General features: G+C 48.6%; 8 protein-coding genes across 8 annotated transcripts; 4 read left to right on the top strand and 4 right to left on the bottom strand.

Annotated features, from left to right (window-relative positions):
• Window positions 1-106: 106 nt before the first annotated feature.
• On the bottom strand, window positions 107-1,216 carry Z518_06473 (uncharacterized protein; the record flags this gene model as incomplete). The annotated part of the gene is made up of 1 exon (XM_013417283.1): window positions 107-1,216. The coding sequence occupies one exon, from the start codon at window positions 1,214-1,216 to the stop codon at window positions 107-109; it is 1,110 nt and encodes a 369-aa protein (XP_013272737.1).
• Window positions 1,217-1,551: 335 nt separating this feature from the next.
• Z518_06472 (uncharacterized protein) lies at window positions 1,552-3,241 on the top strand (the record flags this gene model as incomplete). The annotated part of the gene is made up of 4 exons (XM_013417282.1): window positions 1,552-1,593; window positions 1,644-1,731; window positions 1,813-2,562; window positions 2,619-3,241. 4 exons carry the CDS (start codon window positions 1,552-1,554, stop codon window positions 3,239-3,241), a joined length of 1,503 nt encoding a protein of 500 aa, XP_013272736.1.
• A 532-nt stretch (window positions 3,242-3,773) lies between these two features.
• Z518_06471 (uncharacterized protein) lies at window positions 3,774-4,943 on the top strand (the record flags this gene model as incomplete). The annotated part of the gene is made up of 4 exons (XM_013417281.1): window positions 3,774-4,164; window positions 4,214-4,306; window positions 4,356-4,721; window positions 4,768-4,943. The coding sequence occupies 4 exons, from the start codon at window positions 3,774-3,776 to the stop codon at window positions 4,941-4,943; spliced, it is 1,026 nt and encodes a 341-aa protein (XP_013272735.1).
• Window positions 4,944-5,249: 306 nt separating this feature from the next.
• Z518_06470 (uncharacterized protein) lies at window positions 5,250-6,192 on the bottom strand (the record flags this gene model as incomplete). The annotated part of the gene is made up of 2 exons (XM_013417280.1): window positions 5,250-5,422; window positions 5,475-6,192. 2 exons carry the CDS (start codon window positions 6,190-6,192, stop codon window positions 5,250-5,252), a joined length of 891 nt encoding a protein of 296 aa, XP_013272734.1.
• A 431-nt stretch (window positions 6,193-6,623) lies between these two features.
• Window positions 6,624-8,642, top strand: Z518_06469 (uncharacterized protein; the record flags this gene model as incomplete). Its single annotated transcript, XM_013417279.1, has 3 exons — window positions 6,624-6,636; window positions 6,686-7,566; window positions 7,614-8,642. The coding sequence occupies 3 exons, from the start codon at window positions 6,624-6,626 to the stop codon at window positions 8,640-8,642; spliced, it is 1,923 nt and encodes a 640-aa protein (XP_013272733.1).
• Window positions 8,643-10,843: 2,201 nt separating this feature from the next.
• On the bottom strand, window positions 10,844-13,258 carry Z518_06468 (uncharacterized protein; the record flags this gene model as incomplete). The annotated part of the gene is made up of 3 exons (XM_013417278.1): window positions 10,844-11,535; window positions 11,585-12,545; window positions 12,773-13,258. 3 exons carry the CDS (start codon window positions 13,256-13,258, stop codon window positions 10,844-10,846), a joined length of 2,139 nt encoding a protein of 712 aa, XP_013272732.1.
• A 2,034-nt stretch (window positions 13,259-15,292) lies between these two features.
• On the bottom strand, window positions 15,293-17,158 carry Z518_06467 (uncharacterized protein; the record flags this gene model as incomplete). The annotated part of the gene is made up of 6 exons (XM_013417277.1): window positions 15,293-15,605; window positions 15,675-15,784; window positions 15,843-16,043; window positions 16,100-16,488; window positions 16,542-16,617; window positions 16,667-17,158. The coding sequence occupies 6 exons, from the start codon at window positions 17,156-17,158 to the stop codon at window positions 15,293-15,295; spliced, it is 1,581 nt and encodes a 526-aa protein (XP_013272731.1).
• A 1,636-nt stretch (window positions 17,159-18,794) lies between these two features.
• Z518_06466 (uncharacterized protein) lies at window positions 18,795-20,876 on the top strand (the record flags this gene model as incomplete). The annotated part of the gene is made up of 7 exons (XM_013417276.1): window positions 18,795-19,171; window positions 19,227-19,436; window positions 19,490-19,651; window positions 19,716-20,015; window positions 20,063-20,337; window positions 20,408-20,615; window positions 20,666-20,876. The coding sequence occupies 7 exons, from the start codon at window positions 18,795-18,797 to the stop codon at window positions 20,874-20,876; spliced, it is 1,743 nt and encodes a 580-aa protein (XP_013272730.1).
• Window positions 20,877-21,789: the final 913 nt, after the last annotated feature.

The following is a 21,789-nucleotide window of genomic DNA, read 5'->3' as shown; positions in this document are numbered from 1 at the left end:
CATTAAAAGGACGAGCTCATTTAGCCCTATACCGTGTTCGTACATGCGGAGGGGAAATGTGCTCAACAACGCGAGCCTTAGTGGCGCAATCCGGATCGCTCTTGCGTTATTCCTTCTCACCAAAATCGTTTAGAAAAGCCCATCGAGCGCGATCCGCCCATCCTTCTACCTTCCAGTTATTAGCCGGTTTTGGAAAAAGGTCTACGACACCATGTAGGGTCTTGTCATGGGCTATCGCAACAAGCACTCGCTCGTCGTCAAAGCTCATCAGCTTCCGAAGCGAATTAACGGCTTCTTCAGGGTTGATGGCTGCGCTCTCACCATTGGCGTAATCGGATATCTCCAGAAGAGCGACATCGGAACCTCTACTATAAGAGGTCATGTTCCATCCCACTCCAGGTTGGCTAGAAGCCGGTGATTTTGACGAGACGTGAAGCTTTATATCATATGGCAGCTGCCATCTCGTGCAGGGCCGCATCTGGCCCATGTGATGGCAGCAGTCTCCGCCCATCAAAATGAATGTGTCGTCCTCACCATTTCTAGCAGTTGATGTTCGAGCAAGCGCAGATAAATGCCCAATTGCGTGGCCCGGTGTCCAGAGAAGGTAGAATGAGCCATCGCCAAAGAAGTCATGAGCAGGGATATCTCCAATTTGTCGTTCGAATTCCTCAATTTCGATAAGGGTCCTCCCGGAATAATCAGACTCCTGTATAGGGCTGTTCTCGTTTGCGGGATACCCAGGAATGAAGGCTTCAACAAATCCTGGCCCGGTCAGGAGATTCGTGCCGGCAGGGAACTTCGACATGTCCCCAATGTGATCCCAATGCCAGTGACTCCAGATCACAGTGTCGATGGACTGCAGTGGTACATGATGCTCTTCGAGTATTTCAGAGACGTCTGTGGAAACATCTGTCTTCCAACCTCCCACTTTCATGCGTCGTGCGAGCACTGGTGACAAGTTCCACCAGTCCCTCCGGACACCAAGATCAAACAGGACACGCCGCCCAGAAGGATGTTCGATGAAGAACGAGAAACTGGGGACTTTATCGAGTACTTCTAGACCACGGATGCTGGGCATAGTAAACCGGGACCAGGGGATTCCAGAAATTGTTGCATTGCAGATAAAAGCGACTTTGACGATTGCATCTCCACTCGGTAATTCGACACGAGGTGCCATCAGACTGCGAAGTGTATTGCGACACCTGATCTCTTTCATTCTCTCATGATGTCGGAAGCCAGTATGTTGATTAGAAGTGTGGCGATACAATGACCGTAGATTCACGGAGTCGAGGACTGAAGTTATGCTTGTGACGGTTGATTGGGGACTACTTCTATCTCGGCGTTTTGAAGGAGTGTTCGGTATTTCGGCGGCAAGGTCGAGCTCAAACCACCTACAGCCGTTTCTTGGTGTACCGCTAAACGAGCGTCGCTACAAAGACGCTCTATCGACAGAGCATTTTTCTACATAATTGGGCACCGTAGAGCCATCAAGGCGGGCAAGGAGTAGTCCATATGCTCGGACGAGCCAGCTCCTCGTGAAAGCAATTAACAATGGTTTCTGCTTCAGTCCTCAACAAGGATGTTCCCTATGAGGTACCCAAGTTAACACGTTGCTTGCGACGACTCTTTCTAAATCAGAGCAGTTTCAAGACGTTTCACTCTTGGACAACCGATCATTTGTAGGTGGAAGCTGGGAAATCGGACCCGACGGCAAGACCTTTTCAGTAGAAGGTAAGCAGACTGTATAACTCTTTCCGAATGTTTTCTGAGTGTGATCCACATATATATATTTCTGACACCTGGCTGTACAAGACCCTTCAGATCAAAGAATATTGGCCTTTGTATCCGACTCCAGTGTCGGCGAGTATCGCAACGCTATCGACATAGCTCACGAAGCATTTGATTCATACAAATTCCTCGCACCACGGGCACGGAGCGAACTGCTAAGAAATTGGGCTCAGCGAGTCTTGCAGTGTAAGTATGATTTGGCCGCCCTTTGCACCCTCGAGCTTGGTAAACCACTCAAAGAGTCTCTCGACGCTGTCAAATACGCTGCAACGTGCCTCAACTGGTTTGCAAATCTTGCCGAGGAAGGTTGTGGCGGTGAGACAGTACCAAACTCAACTAGTGGCGGGAGAACCAGAATCTTGACCATACGACAGCCGGTCGGAGTTGTATGTGCTATCACACCGTGGAACTCCCCTTATTCAGGCGTACTCAAGAAAATTGCACCGGCTCTCGCGGTTGGATGCACGGTAGTCCACAAGCCAGCCCCAGAGACTCCGCTATGTGCGATTGCCCTGGCTAAAACATGCGAGAGAGCTGGTTATCCACCAGGTGTCTATAATATGTTGACCAGCTCACATGCAAATGCCGCAGCAGTCGGGGACCTCTTCTGTTCACACCCTCTGGTACGCCATGTCACGTTTACGGGTTCAACTGGCGTCGGTAGATATCTCGCCGAAAGATGTGGAGCAAATCTGAAGAAGATGACCATGGAGCTCGGCGGAAACGCGCCTTTTCTGGTGTTTGAGGATGCTCATATAGAGTCGGCTGTCAACTGTGAGTGCTTGTCTGCACAGTCTGCTCTGATGTTTCTTGCTCATCGAATACTGCAGCATTGATGGCCTGTAAATTCAAATCTGCTGGCCAGGTTTGCATTTATGCAAATCGCGTACTGCTCCACGAGAAGATCGAGAAGCAATTCGTCGATGTCCTTCTTGGAAAAATTGCCGCAGAGGTCCACCTCGGATCTCCATGGGAGGAAAGTACAACTCTAGGACCGCTCTACTGTAATAAAGGGGCAGAGAAAATCCAAAAGCTCTTGAAAGATGCGCTTGAAAAGGGTGCACGGTTAAAAACGCAGAGCAGTTACCAAGAAGGCTCTGCATTCTATCCTCCCACGGTCTTGGTTGGGGCTCAAGAAAATATGCACATTACTCAGGAGGAAATCTTTGGTCCAGTAGTGGCCATTTCAACGTTCAGGACAGAAGTCCAAGCACTTAATTTGGCAAACCGTGTCGGCAGCGGGCTGGCAGGTTATATCTTTACCGAAGATATCTCCCGGCTTTTCCGGGTCGCAGAAGCCCTCGAAGTTGGAATGATAGGGGCCCGAACTGGCACGATAAGCGCGATCGAGCAACCTTTCGGTGGCATCAAAGATAGCGGACTCGGAAGAGAAGGGTCGAGGCACGCTCTAGAAGAGTACACAGATGTCAAAGCAATCACGCTTGCACTTTGAAGCAATCCAATGTCCAAGCATTGTCAGGGATAATGAAGAAAATGGAGCTACACACATTACGCTACGATGTGTTGGCAAGTCAATAGCAGCTACCGAATCGCACTGGAACCTTCATGAGTCAAGCCCTTTAGTTCACGATATTTCATTGACGAAGTGCCGGTGTCACGAACCGGGTTCTGACAAGTATATAAGCTAAGATGTCCAAGTTTCTGTCATGAAATGAGAGGATTCTTAGTCTTTTTGGGCGATCCCCAAAGGACTGTGGACCTCTTTCCTAACAGCCGGCTTTCACGCAACAGCAATACGCGCATATCGCCGAGTATACTACCGAAGAAGGACAAGGGAAGGGGTGGGCCGGTGATTCTGTCCGGTTTCTTTTGTGTTGGCGCCTCCAGTTCAACGCTGCTCATGTTAATGGTGTGCCTTTCTAACGAAGCTGCAAACGTTGTCGAGGAAGGCCATCCCGCTCCGCTCATAAGTATTGAGAGATCCTGTGCATGATTGATCAATCAGAGGGGAACATTCTTCAACCATGCGTTGGCACGATCTGCCAAAGTGGGAAGAGATGCCAAAAGTCCCTGGTATGCCTAATGGTTGTGCTTGGGGCCTTTTCGACCAGAACGGAGAAAGAGACCAGCTGGGAACACTAAATTTGTTGACCCCTGAGATTGTACTGAAAGCAAGGGACGAAATCCAAAATGGCCAGAGCATTTGCCTGAAGTTAAGCCACTGCATCAGATTTCGACGTCTTTGCTCTAACTTGTATTTCGTGCGCAGTTGGTCCATGGAACATGCTCAAGTACCTGCTGTCAATCGAAAGCAATTCGAGCACAGAATCATTAGTCTACGACGTCTCGGTCACACTGCTTATGATGATGAGATAGCGATCAATACACAAAGCGGCAGTCAATGGGATGGGCTAAGTGTGTACATTTTGGTCATTTTGGAAAACCTTAGCTCACCTTCCAACAGGGCATTGGGGCCACCAGGAAACTGGACTTTACTATAACAACTTGGCACATGATGCTATTCGGAACAATAACTGCAAGGATAATTCTATACACTGTGAGAGTGATCTTCTCCTATTCGTGGCAGAGCTTTGACGTGTATGCAGACTGGAGCCTGCGGGGCGGTATCGTTGGCCGCGGTGTGCTTATTGACTACCACTCGTGGGCAACAGCAAGGAGTTTGCATCATCCAGCAATTGCCAGAACCACTATCTCTTCATCCGAGATTGAGGAGATTGCGAAGTCGCAAGGGACTGAACTTCAGCCGGCCGACATATTGCTGATTCGGACTGGGTGGACAGCATGGTACAACGGAGCGTCTGAGTCTGAGCGCAGAAAAGGAACTACAGGAAACGAGCATATCGGCTTAGAAGGGACCGAAGATACAGTCAAATGGCTCTGGAACAAACACTTTGCCGCGGTCGCATCTGACAGTTTAGCCTTCGAAGCATGGCCGACAAAGCCACCATACGGTAAGATGGAAAAGCCTCACCCATCCTCCGCTAACAACTGTAATAGGCCTGCATGACTGGTTGCTAGCTATGTGGGGATGCCCCATTGGGGAGCTCTGGAATCTGGAAGAGTTGTCTGAGAAATGCCGAACCCTAAGGAAGTGGTCCTTTTTCATTGCCAGCGCACCACTGAACGTGGTCGGAGGAGTGGCATCTCCGCCTAATGTTGTAGCTATTCTATAAGTTAAAAACCCCACTCAGATAGAGCAAACCCGGTCGGTGAGAGAAGCGGAAGATTGAAGTTGCTACGAGTTTGATATTCCTTGCTCTGAGGCGACTACAAGCGTTACATCATCGGCGTTGACGACTGGAGGTGACATATGCGCGCTCTTGATTATCAAGGCTATTGTTCGCTTAGTCATGATCAAAAAGTGCTTCAGTGCTTATACGTCAAGAGCATGAGAATTTCTAGATACCTCCAAGACATTGAGGTGTGCTATCTACCGTTTTCACACCTCTAGAGCATGATAAGGCACGAAAATGTGGGCATTACAAGTTGAGCCTAACTTTCAATTTATCACCCTGCTGAATCTCATCTTCTCTGCCCAGAAGTTCCTCCATATCCCACGTACAGCTTATATACCTTCCAGTAAGCCATTGTCGTCTCTTTTGAGTTAGGAAGGCAATGGTGTCACCAGCTAATTCCGGAGTATCAGTGAAACCTGTAATAGATCAGCTTCTGAAAATGTAGTTTCTAGCCACAAACCCGCTGACCAGCGTGCGTTTCCTTGGGCATGGCTTCCGCTAATTGAGTCATGATTCCACCGGGGTGTACAGAGAAAGCAATCAGACCCTGCCGTGCTTGCTCTACGAGCAGAAATTCAGTGAACTTTAGTTGTGCCAATTTGGAAGTTCCGTATGCACTGGCGTTCGGACGAAGGTTGAGAGCCGCAGCGGAGTTGATATTCACTATCGTTTTCAGGCCGTCCGCGGTTTTAGTTAGAAATTCGGTGAAATATTTGCACATAAGGAAGATGCCCTTTAGATTGACCTCAAACGTCGTCCACCATAGGTTCTCCTCGGCCTCCACGACGGGTAAAGCTGGTGTCATGAATCCTGCGTTATTCACCAAAATGTCCAGTCTCGAGGTATGTTTCCGTAACTCAGAAGCTGCTTGAGCAACAGACGTGCTTTGAGTTATGTCAAGCTGAAGGCACAGAACCTGTGGAGTGGATCTTCCGGCGTTTTCTGCTGCCCGTTCGAGTTCAGCCTTTACATTCCCGAAACCGTCGTTGCACCCTAAGCCGATGAATGATGCACCTGCTCGTGCGAAGGACATAGCAATTCCCTTTCCGATTCCACGATTACCTCCACTAATGAAGATGGCGCGTCCGGTATGGTTGGATCGTGTCGCTGAATCAATGAACGGGTACGTGTCATTGTGTACGATCTTCGTAAATGTGGATCCTACACCAATGTAAATTGCTTCCATCGAAGAACGCGTGCTCCAACGAACCATTTGAAGGAGTCACTGGTGGATATGACGCCACGGCCATTGAAGAGGGCCGGCAAGAACAAAACACCTCCAAAGTAGCCGTAGCATACAAAAATAATGTCAGCCGTGATTTCGATGCCGAACTGAATGTAGATGCGTGTGGTCGAGGAATGCAAGTTATCATCCATCAACTAGGTGCTAAGGACATCGAAGAGTTTGCTTGTCATCGAGGTGGAGAATGCAAGTTCCGAGCATTACCGAGGCCCTGGGCATAAAACCCCGAGTCGCCGAAGATTTTCCCGACCTTGGCAGATAATCAAAGCTGTCCAAAACGTGGCACCCCTCGCTCATGTCTCATTAATCCCCCTTCTATCACCTTCGGCGACAGCTCTGTGGGGTAAGACTGGCACGCAGAGGGAGCGTCTAAGATGCCACGAGCCTGTGAAACATGTCATGCTAGGAAAGTAAAATGTGACTTACCAATATCCAGCGAGCAGGGATTTCGGTGTTCAAATTGCAGCTCTAGTGGGCTCGAGTGCAGGTAAATTCAAGATCGAAAATCGATCTTCGGTACAGCAGTTGACGGAAATCAGGCCACATGTTCGCAAACCTAGGCGAAGGTTTCAAGGACGCACCGAGAACGACATTCTGTGTAGTTCCCAGCGTCATGATCTCGAGACGGATTGCCCAGAAGCCGACACTCGGCCAATCCTAGTCCAACCAACTAGCGTAGAGCCAACACCAACTGCATTTTCAGCAGAATCATCTGCAGCGCCGCACTCGAGCTTCTTGGGACGATCGAGTTACATTACTAGCACCGATCTAGCTGTTGATGAAGAGGATGCCATGCAATATAAATCGCCACAAGCTAAGTCCACAGAAAACCTGGCAGAACTGCAATCCAGCATGCTTCGAGCAGCTTCAAGCATTTGCATACCTCCGCAGTCATTACAGTTGAGCCTTATTAAAAGCTTCATGGAACGAGGAGCGCCTTGGATGCCTATTGTTGAGCCAAATGAGCTAGAACAGTTGAGATGCCACAAATCTGACTCGCTCTTGGCGACAGCGGTGTTTGTCGCTGGTAGTAAGCTCTCTGCTGCGCCGAATGCCCTGATCTGGGGCGAAAAGTGCTACTTCTATACGAAGTGTCTGCTCTTCCATGGTACTGGCCATGGCATTCTGCATTCTATAATAGCGACAATCCTTCTTCATTGGTGGAATCCATCTGGACCCGAGCATGTGTCGTTGGACAGTAGTAGTCTGTGGTTAAGAATCAGTGTGGGCATAGCCCACCAGGCAGGCCTTCATCGAGAGCCAGAACCACATTTGCCCGATGCAGGTCTTCGCCGTCGGTTGTGGTGGACGCTCATCGTAAGTTTACCTCCGCTGTATTGCTACCTCTTCTGACGCGCAACCAGGCAAGGGACAACCAAATTTCAACGAGCCACGGCCGACCCCGAGCGCTTAGGCTTGAGGACTCGAATGTCAGACCGCTTCAGTTGGATGATTTCAGAGGTACGAACGAATTCGACGCCCTACTATTCATGCACTTTGTGCGTATCACCTCTATCGTTGGTGATATCACAGAGCACTGTCGCTGTGGCGGCCTTTCCGAGAGGCGTCGCCTAAGCATTGAACTGGAGCTGCTGCGCTGGATCAAAGATGTGCCACCGGCACTGTCCCTATTTGATAAGGTGACTCAAACCCCGAGGACATATAATTTCAAACTGCGACAGCTGTATGTTCCCTTCTTCGTGGCTCTCATAATCTTTTACCGCGGCGATACGACGGGTCAGCAGTTTTCCGCCACAAGCCTGTTGGCTGCCTCGTTTGTTTCGGGCATCTTTGAAGAGTACATTGCTTGGGCAGACATCATGTTTCTTGCTCCTGCATCGATATTTTATCTTCTTGTTGCAGGTCTAATCCAAGTTTCATCATATCGGTATCCTGAACTAGCTAAAAACAATGAAACAGAGATCTCGACTGTTCGTGTCTCACTCAAAGAATTAGGAAAACGCTTCCCAACAGCTCATGGAGCGGAGCGCATCTTCGAGAATCTCTTGGCTCGGTCGCAACGCAGAGGGAGGGCGAGTCAACGCTTCTCCGTCAGATTATCAGCCATACAGAAGGAGCTCTTTCAACCATTCGACCACCATCTGTGTGCTTCTTGGCCATTGGTGTTTGGTAGCTTAGATGGTAGGAACCCTGACACGAATCAACTGCCACGAAACAACGGGGGCATAACTCAAAGAGATCCTACCCTTGACGACGAGATGGAGTCAGAACCTCTTGCTGGGGCCAACGCCGGGCCAGGGCAATACACACACGCTGAGGTTAACCTGGCCGATAGTGGTCCAGACTTTCTACAACCTGTCGACGCTCTCGGAGATTATACACTAGGTGGCCTCGACTTCTGGTGGCCAGATTGGACTGAACTGAATCATTAAACGCAGCAGAGATGTACAGTAGCACCTATATGTAACACCCATCACGCCACGAATTCCCAGCCACTGCAAAGGTGGCAGGAAGGGGGCTGGGCGTTAGAAAGGAGGCAGGAAGATGAACGGATCGAAGGTATAAGAAGAGCCTTCGAACCCTTAGATAGAGACAGGTTTCAGTACATTACTATTCCACACCCTACCTTGTGCACTCGCAACGATTGATGATCCTTCTCTCTACACCCCTCGTAACAGATCGATACCCTTCGTTGAGATCGTTGTTACAAAACTAGTCCTCTTGTCAGTCTTTATTTCACGTTCGTATGCCGCGCTCCGGTAAAGCGGTCTCTGAACCAACTCACTCTTTCAGGTGGATGTCTCTCCCGTAAGGTCCATATGTCACAATAACAGGCACTTTCTGGTCGCTTTTAGGCCTGTAGACGTTGCACCTAACTAAGCCTTCAAAACTCTTCAAATTAATGGTCACATTCTCCTCGAAGAGGTACGGAAAGGAAGTTGAATCCACTTTGTGGAGATCGTCTCAAATCTAGTTTGGCATATTACGACTCGGCACGGATCGGTTTGAAACTGTATAAGAGGTAAAACAAATAGTTCAGACGTTAAGCCTCAAAGTTCGTTCATAGGATGGTCGCGCATATAAAACATGCGTCAAACTGTACGTACATTTAATAAATTAACCCGGGCCCCCAAAAACGCTATAGTCTCTCGGCCCGATGTGGGGTTGTGTGGTCTGGACCTGCCTTATCTCGGGATGCGGCTACCGGCAAACCCATAATACCGGGCTATTACTAAAGAAAACTTTTAGAGTGGTATCGTATAAGGGGTTAAAGATAGTATATGTGACGAGGCTATGATCGGTGGCGACGCCAAGGCTTGTAAAGACCTTCGGAGGCGTTGTACGCTTCGTCCGCGCTTCGAAACTATAAAGACAAGACGGTTCCTTGGACCCCTTCGAAATAGGACAAGTCCTTCGTAGAATCACACCAATCGCACCTGTGTCCAATGTTTTCCGGGCTCTTATGTTGACTCATGAAAAATCGATGAGATGTGGAGCGTTTACGCACGCCGACCTCGACATCGAGATGATCCACGAATCGGATATCATGAAACACTGGGTCCTCGCCCATATCAGTCAATCTCTCGATATCTAGATGGTGCATGGGTCGGATCTCATAAAATACCACCGCCATCGGATCCAGTCCGTAGACCACATGGTCCCTCGGGGAGGGTGCCCTACTCGATGGAAGTCGATATTCTCGATATCGAGATGGTCCATGGATCGGATCCAGTCTGTGGACCACCGCCATCGGATCCAATCCGTGGATCACGTTGCCTCTCGGCCGGCAGCCGAATAGCTGAGAACACTGGGCTTTATCACCATTGACAGGCAGTAATGGTGACGTACACTCGTTAGATAGATATATAGGTGGGCTCTATCCTACACTCATTAGGAGAGCCAGAGCACTCTTTCAATTCGAGAAGTTTGACACATTCCTATGCAGGATATAGGGAAGGAATAGGAGAAGAAAAGGAATCAACTATGTATAAATACCAGTAGCCTGGCGGGACTAGTTGTAGAAGGATAGAGCATTCTGTTGAACAAATGGTAACCCATCGTTCATGGCAAACCAACTCATTCTGTAACATTCACCCCCTGGCGTGCAACGCTATTGACAGGTGTTGAACAAAGGGCTATTGTGTATAGGCCCCACCGCTGAAACACTGGTGAGAGGTTTCCATAGACGACGACGTTACTGATGGTTGCTCTACGTAACGACGTAGTATTCGCATGTCTATAAAAGAAGCCTCAGTACCTCAACAAGTAGATAGAGAACAGAGCATTCAATACATATCGAGTTGCACCCAGTTTGACACATTCAATACATCCCAATTTGCACTCTCAGTTTGACAATAGTATTGTTCCGTCGGCAGCGTGTACGGCGTATCTTGCTACCTCAGCATAGCCTCCTCAGCATGATCGGATCCAGTCCATAGCCCATCTAGAGACGATGTCGTAGCTATGAGGCCTTCAATGCCACTTAAATATTGATAGAAGCAGACAGCTCTCGATACAACAGATAGTTGATTGATGCTTTTCTATGTAAGACGTCATAATGGTACATTCGTTTCGCTCCGAGTGATCGATGAGAGAATCTTCCCTCGACTAAAAGACTCCCGCAGAATCCGTATCAAAACTCGTCATCCGATTCTTCTGGGTCTTCCCTGGCATCGATCTTGTCCAACTGGTAACTGCCACTTTGCTTTCCTTCGTCGCCGAGGTGCTTATCGAAAACCGCCATGCAGTCCTTGAACAAGCGCTCCTTCATTGGATCATCGTCATTCGTACCCTCGAAATCCGTGGGCTCCTCTTCACTAGAGCTCAGTGTATCTTCGTCGTAATCCTGTTTGTATAAGACGTGCCGAAGGTCCCATGTGCATTCGACAAAGTCGTTGTCTTTGCGATATGGCTGTTCAAAGTAATTAATTATCGACATCTTGAAAGCCTTTGGATTCTCGAACAAATGTAATTTAGTATGTGCCACAAATTTGGCAGAGGACTTATTTCCGACCACATGCTTGACTAGAGGCTTACTTTGAAAGGCAATATCATCGTCATAGTTGATTGATGCGATCCAAAGCATGACTGCAAAGAACGACTCCATGTCATGTCCCAAGGTTCTTCGAGTAACTGGTTCGTCCAGAAGAAGACTCGGTGCCATAAATGTAGGAGTACCACTTCGAATGCCTCTGCTGGATGCTCTCCCGTCGGCGGTAAAGCATAGATTCCAGTCAATGAGAGTACCGCGCAGTGTCTTGTGGGTAAGGCCGCCAGTAAGTTGAGTTTCCTCTACCGGAACCATAATATTCTCAGTCGAAATATCTAAGAATTTATTGGCGCTATTTATCGTCCGGTACGTTCGTAAACTTACCACCATGAAGAAAACCATACTCAGGACGTTTGTACGCCTCATAATAAACGATCATAGCGTCGCGGATTGTTCGCATGAGTTCTTTTGGCCGAGCATTGCGCATCGCCTCTTTCAACGGTTGACAATATGAGGTGATGAGGCAGGTACGTCGTCTACGTACGTCGATGTATTCATTAAAACTCTGTTTCCGCACTTTAACTGGGAAAAGGAATTTCGTGCCTGTGGTGCCTGCAGATACGTCGGAGAGATTGGATTTTGAAGTGCGCTTAGATACGAAGTCGGATTTGACCAAAATTATGGTTCGATTAGTTATTGCCGCGAGTACGTTCTCACAATTCGAAGGGAAATGGCTGGTTAACACCTCGATGTTGTCGCTGGACACTTTCATATTGTCGCTTGATATCTCCATCTTGTCACTTAACGGTTTCGTATTGTCACTGCGTCCTGTAGTCGAACGGCACGATTCATGAAGCTGTGGAAGACCTCGTACATTTGCTTCAATAAGAATTCGAAGAACCTCCTCTTCAGGAGGCGGCGACGGGTTTTTGAGCATCTCTTCCCAGGAATTCTTCATAACCCACTTGTCTTCCGGGAAGTCGATAGGATGCACTCGCGTAACCCTGAGATGCCTCGTAAACACACAGGGACGGTAGCATAATAATCCGTCGAATACTTCAGCCCACTTTATTCCCGCATGTTCAATGAATATCGAGCCATCATTTCGATGTGCCGTAATGTGAGGATCTCGTCCACGATATTCAGGTTCCGCGATGAGATCCGCCAGAAAATCCGCGAGGAATTGAGTGTGTTGAAGATTCTCCACAAAATCAAGTGGCTCAGAGTATCCGGCACAGCCATGATCAACATAGGTGATCAAGGCGTACGGCTGTAGGAAAAGAATACCGTAAAGGTAGCGACGAAAGGGTTGATAATAGAATATATTCCAGGCGCTTCGTAACCACTGCAGGAATTTTTCAGGGGCCTTTTACAGAGAGCTTTGCGTATGCATAAAAATAAGTTCCACATGAGCCCAATCTGTATTCGTTCCGAGGTGAAAAAAGAAATCCGGTTGCGAATACGGCTTCTTGCCCTGCTTAGATCCGGATAATGTCTTTGAGAAAGAACTGGATAAACACAGGTCGTTAAGAGCCTGTTGATTAGATTAATAGAAGGCCTTAAAAACATAACCTTTTTGGGAAGTGCTTTTTGCAGTCGCTGAAAGAACGACGCCTGTTCCCAATTGCCGATACCAACATTCTTAATGGCTTGGATTTTGAGTTGCGGTCGTTCGTCTTTGTGTTTAAAAGGACCTAGAAAGGTCGAGCGGAATATGTCACAAGGGATATTCTTTCTCGTGATTCCGCAAGCTTCGACCAAAATCTCTATTTCTATTTCGTCGACATAAACGACATCATCTTCCTCAACCAAACCAGAGTGATTGGCTATATACTTGTGAGTCGGTGTCGGTTTGTACTGCGCAGGAGTGTTATCACCTTGTGAAAAGGTTCGAGGTGGCGTGTCATTACGCGTGCGCTTCAGCACTTTCTTTTCCCGCTGGGTAAGTGTGGCCCTCAGTCTTTTGGTGCCACGACCGTAGATATTGTGAATATCTTTGAGAGCTTTCTCTGCTGCCTTTCGACGAGGACGCGAAGAGGGACTGGTAGGTGGATTCATCGCTACGGTGCAAGGGTGGACTTCTGGCGTATAAGTGTAAATAGCGTATTAAATGTTTCTTTTGATTGGAGATAGAAGATAAAAAGCCACGTCGAGAACTAGAATGCAAGCGGACAAGGTTGCAAGGACGGATAATCGTGATGATGCTATTACAATGAGAGATTTTCCCCCGCGCGTCCTAGATGAGTCACGGTTTCGGATGCCTGCAGATGCAGCCGGGGCAACGACTCCTAACAGCGACCTTCGTGCTGGAAAGAGGCAACCAATCCCTCGTAAAACGCACACAAACCAAAACATCAAGTCGCGATTTGAGTGCTTTTTATTAATCCATCTGCAATTGTATAGACCTTTCCAGTGTTGCAAAGTCTTCTTCGACTTCTTCTTATTACCGTTGCTTAGTAGTCACTTCCTTTGTTGGCGACATCTGGCAAGCCCCCTTAGGGTGTGTCAAACAATCCGTGGGTGTACATGATTGTTGTTGAGTGCCCTAGAATTGAAACGGTAACCCGTCAGCATCGACTAACTCTAGCCAAATCCAGTGAAGCATGGAAAGCTATAGGATACGATCAGAGCACCTTCGTGTTGATATTCATGATGACATTCATACTGATATTCATACTGATAATATTCGCACTGACATTCATGCTAAGACTCACACTGCTGTTCGCACAACTGCTCATGCTGCTGCCTATACCGATAGCCACCGCCACCCACGCCGCCGTCCAAGCCCAATCCAGAATATGAACCGGGTGAAAGTGGCCGCCCCGACCCTAGACAAGCTGTTGTATGTCCAGACTGTACTTATGCCTGCTATACCCCTGTATTGCAGCCTGCTGTAGCCTGGAGCCACGTAGGTAGACATGTCGTTGCCTATAGCAGTAACTGTGTATTTAGGTCACTCATTTATCCTTAGATTGTCTTAGGAAGGGAAACTTCCAATGCGCATGCACTCCTGCATCCATTCTCTCAACACAAGCCGGTAGTCACGCTTCGCCCGTGCTAAGCCGAAAGACGAAGTAGTTACTCAAGGTCCACTCAGGACAGTGCATGCGCGTCCATCCCGAGGTCGAAAACAGCACCGACTTGGCCGGAAACCCGTCATAGGGTAGGTGCAGTTGAGAGACGTCCATAATGGAGAGCCGTGACAGGACCGTCGTGAGACGATATCGACTGCAACGCTCCATATGGTGCTTGACAATCGCATGCTGACCGGTTAATCCCTATGGGAAGTGGTCCATGGACTGGATCCGATGGCCCACTCACTCTGTGAGGGTTCGGGGTCAAGGATACAATCAATGTAATTCTAACTAGCATCGAGTTCTAGGTACAAGACGTAGCACGAAGAGAGTCAAGATAGAGTGCTACGCAGGAAGTGCTGAAGAACCCCTGAGCACGTAATCCTTGGCACGTGGTTCTGTGACACCTTCCTACTCGACATCGACACAGTCCATGGATTGGTGTCAAACTGGGTGCAACTCGAGATGTATTGAATGCTCTGTCTTCTATCTACTCGTTGGGTTCATGACGTTCTCTTTATAGACGTGCGAACGCCTCGTCGTTGCGCCGGGCAACCATTGGGAGTTTCGTTGTCTATGGAAACCTCTTACCAGCTGTTGAACTGTGAGACAATATGGGGCAGCGTGGCAATGAATGTTCAGCTGAACAAGGGTTTCGTCTACGAGCTGAACACCGAGACACCGAAAGATGGTGACAATCTTTGTCTATATAAACATGCGAGGCAGGACCTCAACTTGATAGAAAACAGAGCACTCTTTTAACTCAAGTTGTACTACAAGTTTGACACCAGCGTGTTTCAGATATGTATGGTGATCCCTTGTTCAATATATTCATTCAATGTTCAACATGCGATAGGGGCAATTTGCTCACAAAGTTTACTAAGTCTGTTTCTCGGGTTCTACCAACCAGCTCACTCTAATAGAGCTGACGATGGTGTATTAGGGAAATAACATAGGTAGACTCCCAGATCTCGCTTTGGGCCGTCACTATTGTAGGTACCCTTCTCCCTCACTTGGATCATTCAACTTCCTTTCCCGTTCCTGGGACACTCTCCTCTACCTGAACAGGAACAGCGTGGTGCACGAAATCAGATTGAGGTGTCCCCAAGCGCTTCCTGATTTGTCCTCCCTTAAACATAAGCAAAATCATCGGCAGAAACAGCATAACTGAAAGTATGGCATAGATCCCAAATGCCCAACCGTATCCAACCTTCTTAGTGTAATGAGGTAGGTAGAAGGAAACATAGAAGGCAAACTCCATACGACAGAAGTTTAGAACGAGCGCAACTTCACCTGCTACATGTTCATAGCAGTCGACGGCGTAGGTGAACCTACAAAACGTCAGTTGGCAAAAACCGATGTAGCAATGGCGAAAGTATTGCAAAGGGGAAAGTTCGTACGTGACAGTAGATACGATCTGTATCGCGAACGAGTAGATGGCGATGGCAATGCAGGGAGCAATCCAATGCACTTCGTACTGAAGAGTTAAGCCAAACATCGTCAACCCTAACTGTTACTCGTTAGCCGCCAGTTTCGCTGCAAAACTCACCAATGGTCGTGTATCTTACGGGTACGAGGATTGCACCAAGCCAATAAGCCTGAAGACGTTGTTCTGGATGTCGTAGCCCGTCATTCCTTTGGGCAAGAAACCGGACCATCCAGTCAGAAAAAGGGCCGGCGAGCGGCTCGCCCAAGATCGTACCCACGGCCAGCGGGATTGCTACGAGCCCTTGTCCGATGGCATCAAAGCCATAAATCTCTGCGAATGCCTAGTGGCCAGCGTGTGAGCAGGAATCTAATCATCCAAGTCAACGGGAAGACTCACAAATGGAAGCATGCCTAAAGCCCCAAACACACAAAATCCGTAAAGGTTTCCGTAGTAAAATCCGGGAAAAATGACGGAAGGGTAGAAGAACATGGTGCATGGATGCCAGAAGTTCCGAAACGTGAGTTGTCTTCCCTTAAAATGTTTCCATTTCAGCCGTTGCACATACGTCTTCTTCGGTGGAACGTCAAGCAGGCCGTGGTGCCGATCATACAGCGTCTCCGGAAGGGCCACCACGCACAACACCAACAGCACACTCCAGATAATGAATGTAAGCCACTGCATCCATCTCCAACCAGCGTGGGTCGTCACGAATCCATCCAGGAGGGTGGCGATGTAAGGGGACAATCCAATGGAAATCGTCCATATACCAATTTTCTGTCCACGTTCTTGGGCGACGTTAGCAGACAGAAGCAAACAGTAGGATCAAGGTCAACTTTACCATGGATGAAAAATAGATCTTTCACCGTCAAAGCTCCGATGCTCATGGATGCAGAGCACCCCAAGCCGTTTACCACCTGCTTTGTCAGGACTGAGTTGTAAGAATGGATTTGGGCAAAAATATACCCGAGCACCACAAAAAGCTGGGAGATCGTTTGCGAGAGCGCAACCCAAGGCCCCAAGAGTAGCGACGACCGCCCCAGCTGTGTAGATAGGACTGCGTCCGTAACGGTAAGAAAGGGGGACCCATAGTAGGCCCCCGGCGCCAGCCATGACTGCGTGTGCTCCGACAGAGTCGAGCATCGAAGGGACCGAGGTATGGTAGACTGGCGCTTGTTCAAGAAAGCCAGAGGCCGGAGAAGCTGCGTCAAAAGGTCCCTGGAATGCCATGAGCGCCACCAAGAGCAGGACAACGTGCTTCTGAGCCCATGACCAATTCAATGGATCATTAGGGTCATTGGAGGGTTTAGGAAGAATCTCGCGGTAATCTGTACCATCCATTGCCACACTTCCTTCGCTCACGGTCCGCTTCAGATCAGGGGAACTTGCCACAAGGCCGTGAGGAGCCTCGAGGTGCACCGCGCCGATAGGAGGGTTGGTCGCGACCTGGTCCGACATCGTTGAGGAGAATAATCTAGCATATCACACCACGACCGAGATAAGGGAGGAGAACTGACGATATATGTTCAAGACCACAAGGCCTCTTCTCCAGGAATAGGAAGCAAGGTGGGTCGTGGCAGCGTACCCGAAAAACGGGATATCGAGGAATTTCTGGGGAAATTGACGGGAAGTCATCCTAGTGGATCATTCGTGTTTTGAACTCCCACGTGGATCTGGACACAAGTCAATCGCAAGGCATTGACTGAGGACAGCGTTCGCACGAATGTGTCCTGCTCGGAAGATTTTACCCTCAGGCGGGATCTCTCCCGCCACGACGGACAGCGAGCATAGCAAATTGGTACAAAGGATGATGTGGCCCGTTTCACCAACCACGCCTGGTTTACCTTATAGATGTAGGTCGATGGGCCACCTCAAATGGAGTTTAAACTCCCTCCTCACCGTATATTATGTTTCCTTTGGTCCGCCAATCATGGCAGACCCGACCAACCAATGTTTACATCGCCTCGGTGCCTATCTCTCCTATTGTACCAAGCATGCTCGCGGTGTTACATTGGAAAGCCGAGGAGGAAGTGAATTTCCTCCATCCGTCCGAACCATAGGAGATGAATAAACTGTGTTGACTTAAAGTCGGATAGTAGTCGCGCTCACGGATAGAATTAAAGACATGGAATTGAGAAGGTTATGGGCATGGTCGCCATCCTCAACTACCTGGCTTGATGGCAAACAGGACTGGAATAAATACGAAATAGTAAGGCAACATAGATAAAGTCTACTTCCATTATAACGATATGCGGGTTTTGGATCTATCCATACTGTGGCGTTCTTTCCTTAACAATTGTAAGGCCTGGTGTCGCGCGCTTTTGTTAAACTCGACGCAATCTGTAGATAACTAGAAATTATTGAGCTTTCTCCATCCTATCTCTCTCTGGTTTGCTGAGAGCAATTCTTTGTTCCTTCCTCCTTGTGGACTCTTTCATCTCCAGCTTGAAGTCTAGACCTTGAAAATCGCCGCGGATGTTCCACCCATAACGTGCGAAACAGTCAACATGAGGCCCTCTACGGAGCTGAAATCTCTCAGAAGGTCCAATCTAGGTATCATTACTAGTTCGTCGCTCCACCCACTGTCATTGCCTCTAGGAACATTGCAGACCGAATCTCGGAATAATGCGCAAACGAACGTGCGTACGGTGTCGGAATAATAAGGCGACCCACAGTTTGGCATGATGAAAGCTAATGGTAACAAACCAATTGCATTGCGATGTTTATACCAAAAGAAGATTCACGAAAGGAAGACAGGGTAACGCCAAGGTGTTGAGCATGAGGATACTAATTGGCCTACTCAACAAGGCCAGGCCTGAATTGAACAGTGCCAGAAGTTCCGGCAGCGATGGCAGCCTTCCCGCACCGTTTGGAAGCCGTCCCTGACCCCAGGCTCTCTGAGCCAATCCCGGCCCTCACGGCACCGGGACTGCTCCCGCACAGTATATAGAAGGGATGCCGAGCACGACAACCATGTCACTTTCGGATTCAAAGTTCTTTTAAGACAAAAACTTTCTAACACCGTAGTTCCCACTTTTCTTTTTTGATCCTGCACGCAATCTATTAGGCTTAGCCAAGCACTTCTGTACAGGACATGGCTTCCCGAGTTCTTGGCGAGCTTCTAAACGGCAATATCAATGGATACGAGAAGCACTATGACGCCCCTCAGCACCGGGGCGACGGAGATCTAGAATACATGCATGGTAGCAAAAGTGAAGCCTACTACATCGACCATGAGCACATCCACAAACGACAGAAGATGCGCCTTATCTGCATTGGAGCTGGTATAGCTGGGATCGCTGCGGCGTACAAGTACATGGAGCAATTACGAGACGTGGAATTCCAAATCTACGAGAAGAATCACGACGTAGGGGGGACGTGGCTGGAGAATCGCTATCCGGGCTGTGCGTGCGACATTCCAGCCCACGGATATACCTACTCATGGGAGGGGAATCCAAATTGGTCAAGATTGTGAGTAATCTCAGGGGTCCTGGTCTCCCAAAAGCTAACCAGTTTTTCACCATAGCTATGCCGAAGCCGAGGAGATTCACAGTTACTACAAGGGGCTTGCAATCAAATGGAATTGTATGCAGTACATAAAACTATCGCACCGCGTCATCGAGGCAAAGTGGTCTGAAGCCGAGTCGAGTTGGAACTTGAAGATCGAAAGCCTAACGGAGGGGACAATCATCGAGGATCGCTGTGACATTCTGCTCAGTGCCACAGGAGTCTTAAAGTAAGAGCATACCATTCGTGATTCTGTTCTCTTCCCGCTGACAGATAGCCAAGCCACTGGAAGTGGCCGGATATTCCGGGGTTGCACAGATTCAAAGGACGACTGCTTCACTCGGCACGGTGGGACGAAGAGTATAATTTCCAAGACAAGACTGTTGCCGTCATCGGAGCAGGGTCCTCGGCCATTCAAATCGTACCTAATCTCCAAAAAGGCGAGTAACTCGAGCTATTCCGCTGGTCTGGAACTCACAGGGACAACAGTTGTCAAACGCTTGATCAGCTTCATCCGGTCTCCGACCTGGATCACTCCAGAATTCAGCGCGAGCCTTGCAGCCGACGGCCGCGAAACGAGGTATTCCGCCGAAGAGATCAAACGCTTCAATACGGACAAGAAATACTTTCTCCAGTACCGAAAAGACATACAGAATACCGGAAGTTCCTCATTTTCCCTCTACTACAAAGGGTCGGAACTGCAAGAGAAAGCTTACCGGGACTTCTCGCAACTGATGAGGAAGAGGCTTGGTGGAGATGCAGAGCTTTGTGAAAGGCTGATTCCAAAGTTTGAAGTAGGATGTCGGAGGTATGACTTATCGTGCTCTGCCTGGAGACATATTGATTCATCCCTAGATTTACCCCGGGAAATGGCTTCCTAGAAGCCCTTGTGAAGCCGAATGTCACGGTAGTTGTCACGGAGATTGAAAGTATCACTCCAGATGGCATTCGAACAACGGACGGCGTGCACTATGATGTTGATGCAATCGTTTGCGCAACGGGATTTGACTGCTCGTACCGGCCAGCCTTCCCTGTCATTGGCCGGGATGGTCGAGACCTAGGAGAATTTTGGAGAGATGAGCCCGTGCATTATTTATCGGTGGCAGTTCCTGGTTTTCCAAACTATTTCGGTGAGTTTTCGCTCTAATCAAGCTAATTCGGCTTCTTCCAGTATATCTTGCGTAAGCTAATCGTTTTCAGTTACTGGGGGACCTAATAGCCCCATATCAAATGGCTCTCTCATCTCAGGTCTAGAGACCGAAATTGATTATGCCTATGCCTGCCTCAGGAAGCTGCAGGAGGAGAATGGGGCGTCCATGGAGGCATCCGAACAAGCTACTGCAGATTTTATGGAGCATAAGAATGCCGCTATGAAAGAGTTTGTGTGGAGTGGCGATTGCAAAAGTTGGTAAGCTAGCAGACCTTTGCTGATCCTTCGCGTTTCTCATGTTCCTCTAGGTACAAAAATGGACGAGTCGACGGACCCGTCATTGGTCCGTGGTGTGGCTCCACATGGCATTTTAACAAAGCACTACGAAATCCCCGTTTCGAAGACTATATTTTCAAATACCGCAAGAGAAATCGTTTTCAGTATCTTGGGTTTGGTAGAACACTGGGTGAGCTTCGAGGGGAAGACATGGCCGCCCACTTACGCGAACCAGGCGCATAAAATTATGTCCTTCAAGTTCTTTTGAGGAGCATGACTGCTCACGGACACTTATCTCTTCCCAGATCAATGCCATTTGCAAGGCAGCCATCGAGACTTGCGTAAAGTTCTGTCTTGAATAAGAAGTTGCACAGATGGGAATCCTCGGCAGTCTATTTCAACAAGTTCGCCGTGTCAGCAGAGTATCTGAATAATCAATTTGCCGGGCAAGGTGTGATCTATAGGCCGTGAATACTTAACGGTGTTGGAGCTCAGGATCCCTGCCACCTTGTCGTGTTAAAATTTTAAAACCAGTGTGGTTTCCCATATAATCCGCATCATGATCGACCTGTTCTGGATTTGTCCCAATAGAATGGGACGATGAGATATTTATGGGATATTTGACAGGAGCGCGGTTCGAGCGGTAGAGGTTCACACTCGACCTGATCTCAACCGATGTAGAACCAATCTGGGAGATAATAGCAGTTGATGGGGAATGAAAGTGTGGTGTCGAGCGGACTCGACGATATAGTCTGTAGTCGCGGTTGGGAGCGCTGCTGATGGCCAGCCATATCCATGGATGGGCCAATAGTGAGTCTAGACCATCGTCCGCGTTGTGTTGACATCGGCGTGAAAAGCACGAACAAAACACCAAAGCATGAGGCAAGATTCATTCTTACTGGCTCAGTTCCTTGTAGCTGCGAGCTGAGTTATTCCGGGAGGCCTTTCATCTGTCTTGGGATCTCTGGAAGCAGATCGGAAGCAGGAACATTGCCGGCCGGTTGTGAATACCTCGTAGTTTCTTACCGAGACTAAAGTAGCTAAATTCAGCTTTGAAAGCATCCAGTCAGTCGAATCTCTGTACTTCTGTTTCGATTCCACTTAAGGAGTGGAACTTGAACAGAGAGAGGCACTTCGTACACTCGGTAGCGGTCAT

This window comes from Rhinocladiella mackenziei (assembly GCF_000835555.1).
Source record: "Rhinocladiella mackenziei CBS 650.93 unplaced genomic scaffold supercont1.4, whole genome shotgun sequence".
NCBI lineage: Eukaryota > Fungi > Ascomycota > Eurotiomycetes > Chaetothyriales > Herpotrichiellaceae > Rhinocladiella > Rhinocladiella mackenziei.
The sequence above is the reverse complement of the archived record's forward strand: the minus strand, read 5'-3'. Positions and strand labels throughout refer to the sequence as shown.